Source organism: Mirounga leonina, unplaced genomic scaffold (genome assembly GCF_011800145.1).
Source record: "Mirounga leonina isolate KUSES-001 unplaced genomic scaffold, KU_Mleo_1.0 Mir_174, whole genome shotgun sequence".
Classification (NCBI taxonomy): domain Eukaryota; kingdom Metazoa; phylum Chordata; class Mammalia; order Carnivora; family Phocidae; genus Mirounga; species Mirounga leonina.
Genome location: NW_023270451.1, coordinates 47,094,539 through 47,113,707, shown reverse-complemented (window position 1 = coordinate 47,113,707; position 19,169 = coordinate 47,094,539). Strand labels below are relative to the sequence as shown.

Here is a 19,169-nt window from a genome sequence, read left to right as displayed (position 1 = left end):
TATTGTTAATCTTTTATTTTTTTATTTTTATTTATTTTTTTTAAAGATTTTATTTATTTGACAGAGAGAGACACAGCGAGAGAGGGAACACAAGCAGGGGGAGTGGGAGAGGGAGAAGCAGGCTTCCCGCAGAGCAGGGAGCCCGATGTGGGGCTCGATCCCAGGACCCTGAGATCATGACCTGAGCCGAAGGCAGACGCTTAACGGCTGAGCCACCCAGGCACCCCTGTATTGTTAATCTTTTAAAAAATGACCTGTTGGTTTCACTGATTTCCTTTATTTTATGATAATACCTTAGAAGACAGCACTCCTAATGCCTACTTTATTATGGTGCTCTACTACTTATAAAAAACTGCAGGCAGCTCAGGAAATGCTGAATCCTTGTAACAGAACAGTGAACACATCAGAAAATTGGTCTCTCCCCATCAGGTGTGGGAAAATTTGAACTTTGATATTATCTGATGTCATAAGAATTTTCATGAATAAGATGAAAACAAAATCTTTGTTTCAACCATCTTGTATTATTATATGATACACAGGTCTCTACAACTTTATGATTTTATCAACGACACAATGAGTACAGAGAAGAGATGTGTTATGATTCTAATCTGTTTCTCGCTAAAGGCATGTCTTACCAACAGCTTTTCCTGTTTGTACAACATTTCGGCTGGTTGTGACCATGACGTTTCCAATTTTTTTGCCACGTTCACTGTTTTGAACAGAACTGAGTAAAGCAAAGAAGTTTTAAGTACATTACAAAAATTCACACATACCACACCTTAGAACCACCCCCAAAATAGAATTATTGAGAAAAGAAGCTAAATTATTTGTCATGCATCAATTAATTTAGTAACCTTAAGCATGTAAACTTTCAGAAAATACTAAAATAACATGCAGATGAACCAAAAAAAGGCCATAAGGATGCACGGTTAATTCTCCCTACAGTGATGATTTGCTAAAGTTACTCCACCAGAATGAAAATGGCAAATTCTGTTATTAGTTCACACCATTCTCTATGAAACAGCAGTGTTTTCACTCTGAAACATACACACTGCTGAGCTGGGGAATGTCATGCACATATTTGGTTACTATTTGAAGCACAAGTCTATCAAGTGGAGACAAACAATTCCTAATTAGCAATGAAACACATGCCGTAAGCTCAGCCATAAAAATTTTCCTAGTTTTTTCTCTAAATACTCACTGTGAGAATCTTAACTTCATGTCTGACACGGAGTACTGGCCTTGAAAAGGATGACTGTAAAACAAAGTTGGAGACTGTTGGACTATGAGTATTTTACCAATAAAGCTGCAAAACAATGCTGTCACAAGAAGGATCAGTAAATCTTGCAGGGGTGACTCAGTTAGGTGGGGGTGTTCCGCACATGACAGCAGGCAAAGCGGCTTTGAGCACAGATCTTTACTTACAGTCTTGGGAGCCTCTTTGAGCTTATTTCCTCCCTTGTAAAATAGGTGGTTTTTTTCTTGGAATGGGGGGTGAGAAAGAGGTTTACGTTGATGCTACACTAATGTTCTGATTTATCTGGTCTGGGGCTGGGCTGAAGCATCAATGTTTTTAAAAAGCTCCCCAGGATAGTCAGGATTAGTCACTACCTTAAGCCATGGCCATGGACTATACTTTGATTCTGGCCATCTTATAAATGCATGCTACTGGTCATCTGAAGATTTGTACTTTCTTTTTGAAAAGCAACTCAAAATGCAGGTCTTAAAAATGTACAAAAGGGAAGAAGTGTATGTGTGCATGCATACACACACACACACAAAATCAGGCAACTTGACCAAAGTCGTACCATAAAAGGAGTCAATAAATATCCACATTCTTATTACATCCTGAGAGGTCTCTCTCAATGTCTAACAAAAAAAGTGACCCTAGGGGCGCCTGGGTGGCTCAGTCGGTTAAGCGTCTGCCTTCGGCTCAGGTCATGATCCCAGGGTCCTGGGATCGAGCCCCACATCAGGCTCTCTGCTCAGCGGGAAGCCTGCTTCTCCCTCTCCCACTCTCCCTGCTTGTGTTCCCTCTCTTGCTGTCTCTCTGTCAAATAAATAAATAAAATCTTTAAAAAAAAAAGTGACCCTAATGAAATCTATAGCTTATTAAAACATCAAAATGCTATTTATGGCTTTTCAAAAGACAACAAATTTCCTTATTGGCCATATTAAGCATATGTAATTACTTTTTCTGGATTCCTGAATCACAGGTTGAAAGAACTGAGAGTACTTTTTTATTTTTAAAAATTTTATTGATTCGAGAGTGAGAGTGAGAGTGAGAGAGCGAGTGAGTGTGTGCACGAGAGGGAGTAGGGTAAGAGGGAGAAGCAGACTCCACACTGAGCAGGGAGCTCAATGCGGGACTCAATCCTGGGACTCCAGAATCACGACCTGAGCAGAAGGCAGTTGCCCAACCAACTGAGCCACCCAGACGCCTGAACTGAGAGTACTTAATCATTCTTTATATTCCCTGTTTAAAGGATGAAGCATACCTGCTGTTTACTAAGGGAAGTTAGAGGATTGCCTTCTCTCCTCTTTTGGAGCTGGAGAAAGGGTTTCATAGATCTCAAATCTTAGTTTGGAATATGTCTAAGTTCTATCCCCTGATAACAAGTGAAGACTATTCATTTCTTGTTTTTAATTTGGTGAAAATAATGAAAAACTGCTATTATATCTGCATAATTTCCCTACCTATAAGTCTTTCTTCAGCTTTCTCTTCAATCTAAATAACCCCAATTTATTTACACATTTTTAAAAGTACCGTTTTACAATCCTTTAAAACCCATTCCAGCTAAGCCTCTTATGAACCTGCATTAAAATCTACAGAGCTGGTTCAAGTTAAAGGCACCACCGCAGATGCAGAGACTGGATGAAGATCTGACCAGGTTATCAGTACAGAACACTGGGGGAAGAGACCAGATGGCCTTGTAGGCCACACTGTGGATGGTTGAGGTGGACCCTCACTCCCCACCACCCTCATCACAGTGAGGGCCACCAGGCAAACAAACTCACATCTGTTTTCCTTCATCACTCTTTAAAACACAGACCTTGTGGTTAGTGAGGGAGAATACTTTGAACTCTTAGCTCTTTCATTTAATACTATTAAGATATTTTTGTCTTTTAATTCTCTATGTTTTTACCACATTCAAATGCCAAATAGAGGTTTCTGCTATAGTCTAGTGTGATGATTAAATTCACCAAAATTGTTGCTGAACCTAGTCATTTTTCTTGATAGATGATATAAAGTTTAACAGACATGTTCTTTAAAACCCTGCTATACTTCATCCTTGCAGATGCTTCCCCAAGTTACTATGACATAAATATCTGGATTCTGTGTGTGTGTGTGTGTGTGTGTGTGTAGAGAGAGAGAGGGAATATTCTTTAAGGCACCACTTAAATCACATCCCCAGTCTAGCTAGTTAATCCCAGCTCCCAAATAATACAGTAATTAGTACAAAGCTGGTTTTTGTCTGACTCTCACCAAGTTTAAAACACAAATGAAAACAAACATTCAGTATATACTTGTATCATTAAAAAAAATCATTTTCATCATTTAATTTAGAAAAGAAGTCCTTAGGATGTACAGTAGTTACCTTATCTGCAGAGGACACATTCTGAGACCCCCAATGGATGCCTGAAACCACAGACAGTACCAAACCCTATATAATATACTATGTTTTTTTCCTATATATACACATACTACAATAAAGTTTAATTTATAAATCAGGCACAGCATGAGATTAAAAACAGTAACTAATGATAAAATACAATTATAGCAATACACTGTAATAAAAGTTATGTGAATGTAGTCTTTCTCTCTCTCTGAAATATCTTACTGCACTGTACTCACCCTTCCTCTTCTTGTGATGATATGGGATGGTAAAATGCCTAGTGATGAGATGAAGGGAGGTGAAGGACGTTAAGTATTATGATGTAGCATTAGGTTACTACCGACCTTCTGATGACACGTCACAAAAAGGATCATTTGCTTCAGGACTGCGGTTGACCCCAAGGAACTGAAACCGCGAAGAAGGGGAGGGGTACTACGTACACATTCTATCAAGGGAGAGATCTCCTTAGATTCTACTCTGTTCCATTCAAACAAGACAGCATTGCTTCATAACGGCCCCACTCACCACATGTTTAAATGTCTTTTATGCCTACATGGATAAAGTCTGTTAACATTCAGTATTGTGACAGGTATTAAATTTTGTTGGATTTTAGAATCTGAGTTGGAAACTAGGTTTCACCACATATCTAGGAGTTCAAATATCAACTTTAGTTTTTTCACACTTCACGTTTTAAAATAACCTCTCAGTCTCAGCCAGTGGTATTTCCTTCAAGATTTCTATCTTGTTTGACCCTTCTGCTAAAGTACAGATCCAGGGAAAGGGAGAGAACTATCATGTACTGAGCATTGCCATGTGCCAGACTTCCTCTTCTGAATTATGCCAAGAGCTGGGAGAAATGTTAATCCTTCCAAAAATGTCTTGAGCTTTTTGTGTAAGCGTAAGAACAGGGAAGCAGTTTTCAGCTGCTTCTCTGTATTTGGGATTTTATAATCTACTTAAGGAGATTTTTGGAGATATTCACGTTGTCATCAAAGTTAAGATACCATCTTCTTTATATTGGGGCATACTTAGTAAATCAACCATGTTATATACTATCAATCCTCAGAGGATGTGCTTACTTTGGATTTATTTCTGCAAGTGCCGGATGCTTGTTGCTGTTCCACACCCTGTAGTTGTGAGTATTCTTCCATGCTGTAACAAAGGTTGTCCCATAGTCCGATAATATCTTTTCATTATCTGTCAAGTAAATATTTGAAAGTTGAGCTGGACTGTAGCTAGTCAGGGATGTGAAGATTCATAACCAAAAAACCAAAACCAAGGAATGGCTTTAACCCCCCTACCCCCATGCTTTTTGGAGGAGATAGCCTACCAGATATCAGGAAACTTGGGTCTAGTTCCAGAAATCCTGTTAAGAAGCTATGTGGCCTTTGGCAAGTCACTTAATCACTCAGAACTTCATTTTCCTAACCAGAAAATAAGAGGGTTGAGCCAGATATATTCTAAGGTTCCTTACAATTCCAAAATATTTCCACGTTCTCCTTACCAAGGTTAGGAGGCATAGTATTACTTATTAAACAAAAACTGTAGACTGTGCAGGGAGTAAATATATTGATGTATATACATATGGAGTAGGCAACAGAGCACTTTCTAGCTTTTCACAAATGTTATATTTCTATGAAAAAAATCAGAATGAATACATGAATTGGTTCTTTTAGTCACTGTTTTTTCTTCTTAGGACTTTAACTATTTGATGAAACTCACTCTTTAATCTCCATGCATTTCACCATCAAAATACTTAAATAACAAAGGAATTTTCATATATAATGTTGAAAACTTTTCGGCTTTTTCATTATCATGAGGAAGCTTTAATGCAGAGCACTTCTGCTTGGAAGAATAGAAAAGGTTTGGAGAACAGATACAAATGGCTTTTGCTTCATACACTTATTGTAAGTTGCCTGCTTTGAAGGTGAAACAGGACTTTTGTTGCTGGGAAAGGAAGAGGATACACATGACTCTAAGTGCAACATAAGGAACTTCTCTTAAGAATGTATTCCTCAAACAGCTCCCTAGGCTGAATCTCCTTTGGAACAGCAGCATGGGTCTGAGCCAGATTATCTGAATTTGAATCACAGCTCAGCCTCGACCAGAGGGATGAGCAAGCTATTTAACCTTTCTGTGCCTCAGTGCCTCTCCTGTAAAATGAAGAGGACATGGTCTCTACCTCCAGAATTGTTGTGAAGATGAAATTAGTAGAAATAAAGTGCTCAAAACAAAACAGGTCCCTGTACATATGTTCCAAAAAAAAAGGCTAGTCACTATTATTATTCAGGATTTACAGCTACCTAGGCAAATATGTTTAAAAGTAAATTACTCATGAAACTAACATGACTGGTGGAGACTGGGGTTTTCTTCCTAGATTACTGAATGATTTTGAACTACACATTTAATCTTGGTGTCTCAGCTGTTACATCTGTAGAAGAGGCGAGATATTTAAAAATATCCCATTAACAAATAAGGACTTGCTCCAGAGCTTTCCTTTACAAATGAAGCACACACGCAAAGCCTGGCTTTCACACGCCATGCACACTTCATGAAGAACTAAGCTAGGAGGGGGCTGTACTGACAGGACAGTGTGAGTGCACTTACTGCTACTGGGGAACTACGTACTTGTAAACGGTTAAGATGGTACATTTTAGGTTATGTGTACTTCACCACATTTTTAATAACTTCCCCCAAACAATGGTAGAGATAATTGGGGAAAAAAAAAAAAAAAGGAAGAACAACAGCTCAACACTTAACAACAACAACCTACTAAGTATTTGCTACATGTCCACGGTGGTAGACAACCACATACAAAAGCTCACTGTAAAGCTTCATTTTCTCTTTTTATAGATTTCGTTCCCTATGGGGGAATGAAATGTTAATTTAATACAGGAGTGAGTCTATCTTTACCTGCTCTATTTTAACCATTTAATAGGAACAGGATTTCTGAGAATGGAAAACTTGAAGACATCACTTGGAATGTGATTTCCAGTGATTTCTTTCATATTTCTTTTCTCCCTTTACATATCTTAAAAACATGTAAGCAATGTTTATAAATAGCCCCCAGATACTGACACATCCTTCCTTCCACATGGTCCTTGGGAACACTAAGCAGCCATGTAAAAGTGAGCTGCATTTACGGTCTCGATTGTTTTTCTTTATAATAGAAACATAAGTTTCAAAAATCATTTGGAATGGGATCCATTTTTGTAAAAGGATCACCACAAATACCACAAAACTAAAATCCAAAACATACATAGAAAAAGGTCTGGAAAGATATAAAGTACTCAAAATGCTAAGAGCAGTTATCTCTGTATGCGGGAGTAACAGATAATTTTATAATGAAAATGTCTTTCTTATGCAATTCAAAACCTCATAAAGATTACAAAAGGAAAAAGCAGCCGTGCTCCTTACCTAACTGCAGTGTGGCAGCCAGCAGCGCGTGGATGTAGACTGCAAACTGGGCTCGGATCCATTCGTCACCTCCCTCCCAGCCTGTGCCATCCAGGAAGACATCATCCCGGTTCTCCGTGACGTGCCTCACTAGGTAATCTGCGAACCTGAGGTCTGCAGTGGTTGGGTTAAGCAGCTTCCTGAGTTCTGGATCATGGATCTGGATCAGAGCTTCTTCTACCTAGAGGGTACCCAGGTACAAGTCAGAGTCTGGGCATTCACACTGACATCCATGCCATACTTTAAAGAGTAACTACTGGGAAGTTGAAGCTGAAAATAAAAAATATGAATAACAGCATTCTCAAAAAGTGAGGCTAAGAGACAGGTTTTTACACTGAAGTTTTTTTCTATCTCTATTCGAAAAATCCTCATTTTGTTTTTAGAAAATATATGCATAAATATTTTATTTTGAATTATAAAAGTAACTGTTGACTGTAAATATCTTGGAAAACAGAAAGGTATAGTAAAAATCACCTTTGTCACACAACCAGAAATAAATTAGTAATTATAATTCCAAAAAATTATTGAGTTCACAGATACCTTGGAATATCTTATTATGTAACATTTGATATACAAAGAGAGCTAATGTAACCTACAGGTTAATTTTGAAGTAATATACACATACCTACGAACCCGCCACCCACCAACTTTAAAAGTAGAACGTAACCAGTAATGTTGAGGCAACTCTGGGGTCCCTCCATCTGTATGCTCTGCCTTGGAAGGTATGACCTATTTTAATTCCTCAAAACTGGGATCCCAGATTTTTCATTTACGATACTATAAACATTTCCCCACAAAGTATGTTTTGGTACTTTCTATTAGAAACTATAAAAACCTAGGGTGGGTGAAATTTCCTTTTTTTCTTTTTTTAATTACTTCAATTGTAAAACTAAATACAATTTAAATTTCTCATATGTTGATGTCAAATATTTATCTGTAGCTCCTTCCTCCTGATATCAGGAGCATATTAAATAGGCTAGAAGTATTGAAAATATTTAAACAATAAACACATTTTAATTATGAGATCACAGTAGGACCAGACTGTCTGGCTTGCAACCCAGCTCACCCACTAACTAGCCGTTTCATCTCTCTGCTCCTCAGCTTCCGCACGTGTAAGATATGAATAGCAACAATGCCCACCTCACAGGCTGTTAGAATCAGGTCAGTTAATATACCTCAGGTGCAAAGAATGCCTGGCACAGGAATTTTTACCTTTATTAGTGTTATTTCTATGCTGTCAGAATTCCAGTTAAGAAAGAAAGACAGGGACCAGCAGTGTCAAGGACACGTGCTCATACATAAGCCCACCTCCACAATGGCATCACTGAGGTGCTTCTGCTGGCGGAAAAGGATGTTAGTAGCCCCAGCAACGAATCCACGGACGGTGACGTCAGAGAGAAGATGATGCTGCTGCAATGCCATGTAAGGCAAACACAGATATCCCTAAGAATCGTAAGAGTGAGAGACAACATCAGAAAAGTAACAGGACAGCCACCTCTCTCTCCAAGCCTAGAGAGCTAAGAAGGAAAGGAAACTTCCGAACCCTGCCCACTGCTGTACCATCTCTGACTCACTACAGTACTATTCCAGGGGAACCTCACATCTTGACTGCACTGAGGCCAGTTAATTGCTCCCCTTTTCCACGAGTGGTGGTCTAACATGAAAATTGTCTCATTTCATCATTTTGTTCTCAGTTCAGCTTAAAAGCTTCCACAATGACTAAGGAACTGGAGTTTTTCATTTGGGAAGTGATGATTTAAGCCCATGAAATAGTACGCTATTTAGTAGAAAGCTGTTAGTTCTTTCAGAAAAATTTGAAAAAACATAACCACCAGCATACTGTTATGAGAATAGCAAAGCACTGCATGGCATTTGTTTTACTGCCCCATTGTTAAAAATCCTGCAAAATATTTCAAGACATTTGCTATTAAATGTTTAAGGCAAAAAAAAAAAAAAAAGACACTAGCAATAGCTGTATAGTTAACTTCTATTTGAAAATACTGCCCTGAAAATTATAGTTGAATTGCCAAACCACAGCAGGCAGTTAAGTGTACAAAAAGCAGCATATTTCCTGAGAATAAAGGCGTTAACACTTCAAAGACGCATTGAAGGAGGATATGGCACTTTTGCTGGAAGATTCTAAATCAAGACAGATTTCCAATAGGTGGCACAACTTGTATATACAGCCAGGAGGGCACACTAGTTGAAACCCTGACCTTTTTTTCAATCTCAAGTCCTGTGACAATTTTATTTTTTTACTTCTCATCACTTAAGAAAAAAACAAACCACTGAACTAGATAGCGTTCTCTGGATGATGTGTTATCTATATCACGAGACAAATCTGTGAGTGTAGGAGACCTCTCTTTTGCTATTTCATGTTCTTCATCACTGTATCCGAGAACATGCGTTGTACCTAACAGGTGGTTGTTAAATACTTGATATGGGAGAGAAGACTTCCAAAAGTTGGAAGACAGGTCCAGTAACCTGGTTTTATTCTTTTCCTTGATAGTATCTTTCTCTGTTCAATAAAATGCTAACCAACAGAGGCAGGAAAAATAAACCCGTGTCGGGTGCATGGGTGGCTCAGTCGGTTGAGCGGCTGCCTTCAGCTCAGGTCATGATCCCGGGGTCCTGGGATGGAGCCCCGCATCGGGCTCTGTGCTTGGTGGGGAGCCTGCTTCTCCCTCTGCCTCTGCCTGCCGCTCTGCCTACTTGTGCCCTATCTCTCTGTCAAATACATAAATAAAATCTTAAAAAAAAAACCAAAAAACAAAAAACCCGTGTCTATGCATTAGAGATACTCAGTACAGTGCTTCTCAACCCATGACCCTCTTGGGACTAAAGACTGAAAAGACCCCTGCTCCTCATTCAGCATCACTCAGCTGCTTTAAGGCTCAGGGTTCATGCTTTACTTTGTGAGCTATGTACTAAAAAACAATAGACTCCCCCTGCCCCCCAGGTACCTATTTCTAAATATAAATATTATAATATTGAATGTTCTTTATATGTTATAACAGCACAAAAACTAGTGTTTTTAAAAATCAACACTTTTTAAAAATATAAAAAAGGACATTTCTTAAAAAAATATACATATGCTCTTTGACCAGCATTCTACTTCTTATAATTTATCCAGGTACACCTGCTCATGTGTAAGATTTGTAAAGAGTTATTTATTGCATTGTTTATTATAGCAAAAGATTGGAATCCTAACTATTCATGAGTGGGGAACTGAGTAAATTGCTCATCTGTACAGTGGAACATCCAGCAGCAATAAAGAGTGATGAAATTAACTTCCAAGAATATTTGGTAAGAAAGAATAAGAGGTTTAAAAGTAGGGAGGGATGCCTGGGTGGCTCAGTTGGTTAAGCACCTGCCTTCAGCTTAGGTCATGATCCTAGGGTTCTGGGATTGAGTCCCGCATCCAGCTCCTTGCTCAGCAGGCAGCCTGCTTCTCCCTCTGCCCCTCCCCCCTGCTTGCGCTTTCTCTCTCTGGCAAATAAATAAATAAACTCTTAAAAAAAAAAAAAAGTGGGGAATAGTCTCCCACCATTTGTGTATAAAAGGAGGGGGAAAATATCTACATATTTGTGTATGTATAAAATACCCCCAGAGAAAAACAGAAGACAATGGGGCACCTGGGTGGCTCAGTCGTTAAGTGGCTGCCTTCGGCTCAGGTCATGATCCCAGGGTCCTGGGATCGAGCCCTGCATCGGGCTCCCTGCTCAGAGGGAAGCCTGCTTCTCCCTCTCCATTCCCCCTGCTTGTGTTCCTTCTCTCGCTGTGTCTCTCTCTGTCAAATAAATAAATAAAATCTTTAAAAAAAACCAACAACACAAAAAAACAGAAGACATTGATAATGCTGGTTACCACTGGAGGAGAGGGCACCTGAGTAGCAGGGGATGGAATGAGAGGGAGACTTTTTTTTATAGATGCTTTAGAATCTTTTGAATATTGAGCCATGTGAAAGTATTACATATGTGTATATATATATATATTTTTTTAAAGATTTTATTTATTTGATACAGAGAGACAGCAAGAGAGGGAACACAAGCAGGGGGAGTGGGAGAAGCAGGCTTCCCGTGGAGCAGGGAGCCCGATGCAGGGCTCAATCCCAGGACCCTGGGATCATGACCTGAGCCCAAGGCAGATGCTCAACGACTGAGCCATCCAGGCACCCCAAAAATATTACATATTTATAAAATTAAGAGTTCAAAATGGCCTTAAAATTGTGTCAGTTACTTTTTTAAAAAACTGTAGTATATATATATTTTAAAGATTTTTATTTATTCATTTGAGAGAGAGAGAGAGCATGAGCCAAGGGGAGGTGGGGGAGAGGGAGAAGCGGACTCCCTGCTGAGCAGGGAGCCCAATGCGGGGCTTGATCCCAGGACCGCAGGATCATGACCTGAATCAAAGGCAGACACCCAACCGACTCAGCCACCCAGGAGTCCTGTGTCATACTTTTAATGATGATCTATTTTTCCTAAATCTTTTAAAGTTCCTTATTGTATGGTAGCAGCAAGAGCACGGGTCCTTTCACATAAAACAGCCTCCATACCCAAGCCCACTTCTGACTTTTCACTTTTGTAGGGTACTTTAATTTCCATATTTGGAGCTGTAGTATATAATAGTAAAAAAAACAAAACAAAAGAAAAAAAACCCCCAAAACCCAAAAACCGCCTGAAACAGTATTTGCACACCCATCTTCAAAGCAGCAGCATTCACAATAGCCAAAGCGTGGAAGCAACCCAAATGTCCATTGACAGACGAATGGATAAACAAAGTGTGATATATACATACACCAGAATATTATTCAGCCTTGAAAAGGATGGAAATGACCTATGTTACAGCATGGATGAACCCTGAGAACATTATGTTAAGTTAAACAGGCAGTCACAAAAAGATTAATAATGTATGATTCCACTTAAAAAGGTGTTTAGAGTTGTTAGATTCATAGAAACAGAAAGGGTAGTGTCCAGGGGTAGGGGGAATGGGTAGTTACTGTTTAATGGTTATAGAGTTTCAGTTCAAGATGAGCAACTTCAGATCTACAGCACACCGATGTGAACGTTACTTAACACTACTAAACCGTACGCTTAAAAATGGTAAACGAGGCGGGGCGTCTGGGGGGCTCAGTCGGTTAAATGGCTGACTCCTGCTTTTGGTTCAGGTCATGATCTCTGGGTCATGAGATGGAGCTCTGTGTCTGGCTAATGCACTGGGCGTGGAGCCTGCTTAAGATTCTGTCTCTCCCTCTCCCTCTGCCCCTCCCCTCCTTTAAAAAAAAATGGTAAACAGGGTAAATTTTATACACCCACACACAAACACATTTTTTTAACCGCAACTAAAAAACAAAAAACCCACACCTCAGCTTGGTAAATCTAGCAAATCTGTCATGAGCTAAGCTGCTAAAGAGCTGCAAAAGCACAGTGTGCTTCTCTCTTGTGCCTTGGAAAGGGCTACAGTGTGATCAGGACTGGATGCCATTTTCTCACCTCTCCTTTGGTCGGGGATGATAAACATGTTCATGAAATGGAAGCCTCCCTGTTACAGGGATGTCCCTTTTCTCCACAAGTTATCTGGGGTTTAAAGGTAATCCCTGTCAAAATCTCAACCTGTGTGAGAACTTAAATTGATCCTAAAATGATGTGGAAATGAAAAGGGCTAAGAAATGCTTAAGGATCAGTAACAAGAGGCAAAGCCTTTTTTCTGCCTGATAGGATATACATACAGGGGGGAACTGCCCCAGGATGGACAAATATACAAATCTACAGTATCAATGAAACAACAAGAAAGAGTCCAGAAAGACTCCTTCCTCAAACATACACAGAGATTAATTCCAGTTAATAAAAACCAAACTGTGAAAGTCAAAACTATATAGCTTTAAAAGATAACCTAGGACCTCAAGGTAGGGGGGACTGCTTAAATATGACCTCCAAGGCACTAACCATAAAGTAAAAAATGATAAACAGAAAAGGTATTTAGAATATATTAAGTCCCACAAATCAGTGACAAGGAGGACAATCCAGAAGTTTTGAACAAATACCACACAAAGGGGAATCCAAATGGTTAACAAGAATATCAAAGATATCAATCTCAACAATAATTACTGAAAAATATGCAAACCAAGAGCCACAAGATATTAACAAATTGGCTAAATATTAAGAAGTCTGACAATATCAAGTGTTGGTGAGAATGCTGAGCAGTTGGGAACTCATACCCTGTTGTGGGAATGGTGGAAATTGTCAGAACCACTTCAGTAAACAACTGGGAATTCTAGTCAAGCTGAAAGCACCCATTCCACATGATCCAGTATTCCTGCTTTTAGGTACTGAATGCTATAGAAACTCTGGCATGTGTCTAGCAAGACTCCTGAAAAAGAATTTCATAGCAGCATTATTTGTATAGGCAGAAATTGGCAACAATGCAGACGTCCATCCACACAATTGATAAGCTGCACAACAGCTGAAAATGGAAAACTACATAGAATATACAGTATTATGCAAAAACATGAATGAAACTAAAAACTATGTCAAAAGAAAAAAAATTTGTGGTTCCACTTAAATAAGATTCATAAACATGCATCCATAACTTTTTGGCTAGCCAATCAAGGTAGCTTTGATAACCTAAATTTGAAAATGACAAGCTGCTGGGAGCCTGCTTCACCCTCTCCCACTCCCCCTGCTTGTGTTCCCTCTCTCGCTGTCTCTCTCCCTGTCAAATAAATAATCTTAAAAAAAAAAAAAAGAAAGAAAATGACAAGCTGCAAGCAAGCAAACCAAATATAAACTCAGAAGCAATACTTAAAGGAGATTAATAAATGTGGCAGATCAAAAATTCTGGTTTCTAACTACATATATTTTTAATTTTTTCATAAATTTATTGTTTTACTAAAAAAGTTACAAACTGAAATTAAGATTTCTAAATTAACTGATCTTCTTATGGAGACATTTATTTAAAACACCAAAGGTATCAGATATATGTAATTAAAAAAAGAAACCAAAAAACAAAAACAAAAAACTGGGGCACCTCAGTGGCTCAGTTGGTTGAGCATCTGACTCTTGGTTTCGGCTCAAGTCATAATCTCAGGGTCATGGGATCAAGCCCCACGTGGGGCCCCACACTAAGTGCAGAGTCTGCCTGAGATTCTTTCCCCTTCCCTCCCCCTTCTGCTCCTCACCCACCCCCTCCACTCACACTCTTGCTCTCTAAGATAAATAAGTAAAATCTTTTTTTTTTTTTTAAGATTTTATTTATTTATTTGAGACAGAGAGAATGAGAGAGAGAGAGCACATGAGAGGGGGGAGGGTCAGAGGCAGAAGCAGGCTCCCTGCCCAGCAGGGAGCCCGATGCGGGACTCGATCCAGGGACTCCAGGATCATGACCTGAGCCGAAGGCAGTCGCTTAACCAACTGAGCCACCCAGGCGCCCAAATAAGTAAAATCTTTAAAAACAAAAACCAAAACAACAAAACTAAGAAGCTAATCTTTTAAAAAAAAAAAAAAAAAAAAAGGTAAAAAATTCAAAAATAATTTTTTTAGTGACTGCTTAAAATCATCTTCCCTATCCCTCAGATACTAAAAATAAAAATCCTTTTATTCAGTTAAGAGTTACTTCAATTTAGGTGACTTTTCATCAGAGTTTCATTCATGGTAAGATCCAACTAATTTTTATCAAATAATAAATATTGCCTCATACCTGGAAGAGAGGAGGCAGAAGCAGACTCATGAGATTAAAACAAGTGGGAACCTTAACTCCCAGGGCTCTAGGCCTTCTGGCTGGTCCTGCTGTAATTGCTTTGCTCCAGTGTGTGGCCAATTCCAGGACTCTTTCAGTAGTAAGGTAGGAAGATTTAAAATCAGGGAAAGACCTAAGAAAAGCCTTCAGGACTTTTCCAATTCTGAAGATAGCTATCCCAACTTCTGCTTTTGCTTTTTTCCATTTCCCTCATTCTCCAACATTTCTCTACTTCTAAAGTGGTACAGTCCAGCAGAGCACACATACCACATAGGAGAGTTTTCTAATTTTCCTCCTCCTCCTTTGGTTCCTCCTAGTTCCTTCTCTTCACCTTATGGGCATTGTACCCGAAAGCTGCCTCTCCCCTCTGCACCCCAGTTTCTTCCCTACACTTCCTAAATCAGCTCTCAGGATAGGTTCAAGCGTATTTTAGCATCTGGTATCTACAGCACTCAGGAAGCTTTAAAACTGACATGAAAGGCATCATCCTCTAGTAATTTCAAGTACCAGAGAGAAGACTGGAAAAGCTGGAGAGCTGGAGCATCTCTTCGAGACTTAAATGTTTTATTATGTATAAATTTGTTTCTATTTATTCATACACTGAATCAGGGGACCAGTCAGCTTATCATTCTCTTCAAGGCTCAATATCCTACCTTTAACAATATTCTCCAGGCACCCCCTAGCTTCTATTTTTAAAATTACTTTTAAGCTGTTTGCTAACCTAATTTCTTCTGTATTAAGTCCTTTATGATCTTCAAGAGAAAAAAAAAAAGCCTAAAGACGATTCACTTTTAAGAATATTGTGTCAATTATATTTTAATTAAAAAAGGAATATTTCATACTCCAAAGTTAATGACAAAAAAGAACCAGCACTTGTATTTACAACTGTGATTGAATAACAAATTGGATTTTAATCCGTACATAATAAAACATAAAACCAAAAAGAAAAACATTTTATTTACCATAATGATGGTGGTAAGTCCATCATACATTCAGCAGTGGTATAATGCACACAAATAGAACATTCTGCCAAATATGGTTTATAGGCAGCCACCAAAATATGTTTACATTGCTTTAATTCAGCAACCTCACAGACAAAAATAAAATCCCTCCCGTTAATCGCCCTCTTAATAGCTCCACATGATAAAAATTGGAGGGTGGGTGGGTAAAGCTTCAACAAGTATAAGTAGTCCCAACACCCACATGTGAGTTCAGAAAACCTGTAACTGGTGGCTACTAAGCATAAGCAGCAGTTTGAGTTCTGAGTTTTCTCCCTAGGTTTTAAATCCCAGTTTTAAGAAACTGTGCATTAGTTCAATCATAAAACAAATTAAGATAATTTCAGAGTCCCCCAGCAGGCCACAAAATGAACAAAGCATTCTCTGTTAACTATTCATCAATACTGACTTGGGGCAAATACTTATTTGTAGAGCTGGATAAACCCAGGAAGAATTTATCATAGAGGAAGAAATACATGTTCCAATCAACACTACCCATCTTTCTTTTCCATATAAAGTCTTACTTCATGCATAAAGGACAGTATTTAGAGAAAACCATAAAACTGTGCTCTAGTTACCAGAAAGATGTATCTGTCTTTCATGGCAGACTGCAAGATCATGGATATAAGAATTTAGAAATTAGTATGGTACCTGGCATATGTGACACTAAGGTCGCAGATAACCATAGCACTATACATTATGTATTTTACAGTTTTCAAGGATAATTTTCAGACCTGAAAATGTGTTCAACACTGCCAAGTTAAATTCTACAAGAGTTGTCAGGGGGCACCTGGGTGGCTCAGTCAGTTGAGCGTCCAACTCTTGGTTTCAGCTCAGGCCATGATCTCATGGGTCGTGAGATTGAGCCCCGTCTCGGGCTCTACGCTCAATGGGGAGTCTACTTGAAGATTATTTCCCTCTGCCCCTCCACCTATTCTCTCTCTCTCTCAGAAAAATAAATAAATCTTAAAATAAATAAATAAATAAAAGGATGGTCAGATTCTTTAAGGGTCTCAATAAGGAACACTAGGGGCATCTGGGTGCTCAGTTGGTTAAGCGTCCAATTCTTGATTTCAGCTCAGGTCATGATCTCAGGGTTGTGAGATCGAGCCCCACGCTGGGGTCCTGGCTTGGTGGAGAGTCTGCTCGAGATTCTCTCTCTCTCCCTCTCTCTCTGCCCCTCTCCCCGTTCGTATGTGCACTAACAAATAAATCTTTGAAAAAAAAAGAGCAAACACTAAACTTTACCTTTGTGAAGATGGCCAAGGGCATGCCATATTGGTCTTCTTCCAAACCGGAAATTAGCCCTGGTACCAGGACCACCTGGCCCGTATTAGCTTGAGGTTGTACAGTAATCGGAGGACTGTCTGAGGGCACAGACTCCTTTGGAAAAGAGTTTGTCTGTTCTGACCCCATCTGTTCCCTTTCTTTCAAGGTGGGGTCCTCTAAGACGCTAGGATCCAAGGTCTCCCAGTCACTTTCTGAAGACTCTGGAGATGGGCGAGAAGGAGGTTTCAAATACTGACTGGTTTCACTGGGTTCCTGAACTTTGCTGTCATCGTCTACTTGGAGCAACGGTTCTTCAAGGTTGATGCCAGCATCTCCTCCATGGTTTCCTGTCATGATTTTCTTAACAGTTCCTGAGTTGGTATTTGAAATGTCAGGAGCAGACACAGAAACAAAATCATCTGCAGGGAGATTGCTTTCGTGAAGCGCAGCATCTTCAGACATACTCTTTCGGGGTCTGTACTGAGAACAGTCACTGAGACCATGTTCAATCATGCCTACAACATACAATATTGGAGAACAGCTTGGCTTACAATAAGGTGGGAAAAGATAAGAGCTGCATATTCCATTCTAACTAGAACTCTCCTATAAAAATTTTAGTAAGTTATGCTTGCACACGTTTTAATTAAAAAAAAAAAAAAGAAAAAAAGAAAAATCTCATACAAAAGAGAGAAACCCAATGCCAAAAGAAAAATCATGTTAAAATAGAAATGTTATCCGTAGCAAGTTTATCCTTAAAATTTTTTATCATTCAAAGTTCCAGTATAAGTTAAATGAAAGAAAGAGTAGATACTGTTACCCTCCTACCTGGAAAAAGGGATAACACAGTCATCAGGGCACCCACCAATTTATTCACTGGAGAAATATAAAAGAGAACCTGAAATGGATTAAATCAAAATTAAATTAGAAAATCCATGAGTCTACAACATAAAAAAAGGGTGGGGGGAGATATAGAGAAGGAAAACTACTTCTTTACAGAAGAATAACAGCTAATATAGCATTAATGAAAGAATCAAAGAAATCACCAAGCATCTACCATGATTCAGTTAAAAATTACCAATGGAAGCTACAGCTACTATGAAAAGTTACTGGGCAACAGGATATTCACATAGCTTCAAATTTATCATCCCACAGATTAGCTATTAGTTGCGAAGGGAAACACAAGTACCTCATTATGAAGAAATCTGGGGACTACCACTTTAACCAAATGATCAAGTTTCACATCACCAATAATACTACAGACAGTTATGGACCTCCTGGTATGATAACTCTGAGAAGGACACACCTGTATAGTACTCTTGCCACAGAAATTTAATCTGAAACTAGCCAAAAGAAAATAATCGGACAAATCTAATCTTATAACTTGTTTGTATTCTTTTTTTTTTTTTTAAAGATTTTATTTATTTATTTGACAGAGACAGAGATAGCGAGAGCAGGAACACAAGCAGCAGGAGGGGGAGAGGGAGAAGCAGGCTTCCCCCCGAGGAGGGAGCCCGATGTGGGACTCGATCCCAGGACCCTGGGATCATGACCTGAGCAGAAGGCAGATGCTTAACGACTGAGCCACCCAGGCGCCCAACTTGTTTGTATTCTTAAAAAAAAAAAAAAAAAAAAAAAAACATTTTTATATTAAAAAAAAAAAAAAAAAAAAAAAAAGCCAATGCCATGAAAAACAAAAAGAAACCAAAAAAACAGCAAGGTGGTAGAGCAGTTTGAGATTAAAGGATTAAAGAGAACTATAAGGTAATACATGATGCTTGGTCCCCAGAGTGAAAGAAACAACCAGTTTATAGGACATTATTATAACACCCGAGGAAATGTGAAAATGGTATTTTGGTTATATGGGAATATACTCTTATTCTTAAGAAATACATCCTGGGGGGCGCCTGGGTGGCTCAGTTGGTTAAGCGACTGCCTTCGGCTCAGGTCATCATCCTGGAGTCCTGGGATCGAGTCCCACATCGGGCTGCCGGCTTGACGGGGAGCCTGCTTCTCCCTCTGACCCTATCCCCTCTCATGCTGTTTCTCTCTCTCTCTCAAATAAATAAATAAAATCTTTAAAAAAGAAAAGAAA

The 19,169-nt window shown here is 39.0% G+C and overlaps 1 protein-coding gene across 4 annotated transcripts in view; it reads right to left on the bottom strand.

Moving 5' to 3' along the window:
* Window positions 1-19,169, bottom strand: part of AVL9 (AVL9 cell migration associated) — a 66,757-nt gene that overhangs the window by 8,661 nt on the left and 38,927 nt on the right. For 2 of the 4 annotated variants that reach the window (XR_004682057.1, XM_035020862.1), the window contains exons 9-15: window positions 17,903-17,972; window positions 17,057-17,592; window positions 8,382-8,516; window positions 7,035-7,254; window positions 4,697-4,814; window positions 1,202-1,255; window positions 636-724 (exon numbers count right to left, since the gene is read on the bottom strand). Coding sequence is in view for 3 of the 4 variants with exons in the window: in XM_035020862.1 (XP_034876753.1) it covers window positions 636-724; window positions 1,202-1,255; window positions 4,697-4,814; window positions 7,035-7,254; window positions 8,382-8,516; window positions 17,057-17,592; window positions 17,903-17,972 (1,222 nt within the window). In the remaining variant the exon portion in view is untranslated. Of the gene's footprint in view, window positions 1-635; window positions 725-1,201; window positions 1,256-3,599; window positions 3,641-4,696; window positions 4,815-7,034; window positions 7,255-8,381; window positions 8,517-17,056; window positions 17,593-17,902; window positions 17,973-19,169 lie in introns of those variants that run through there. The other 2 variants (XM_035020864.1, XM_035020863.1) reach the window with 2 other exon arrangements.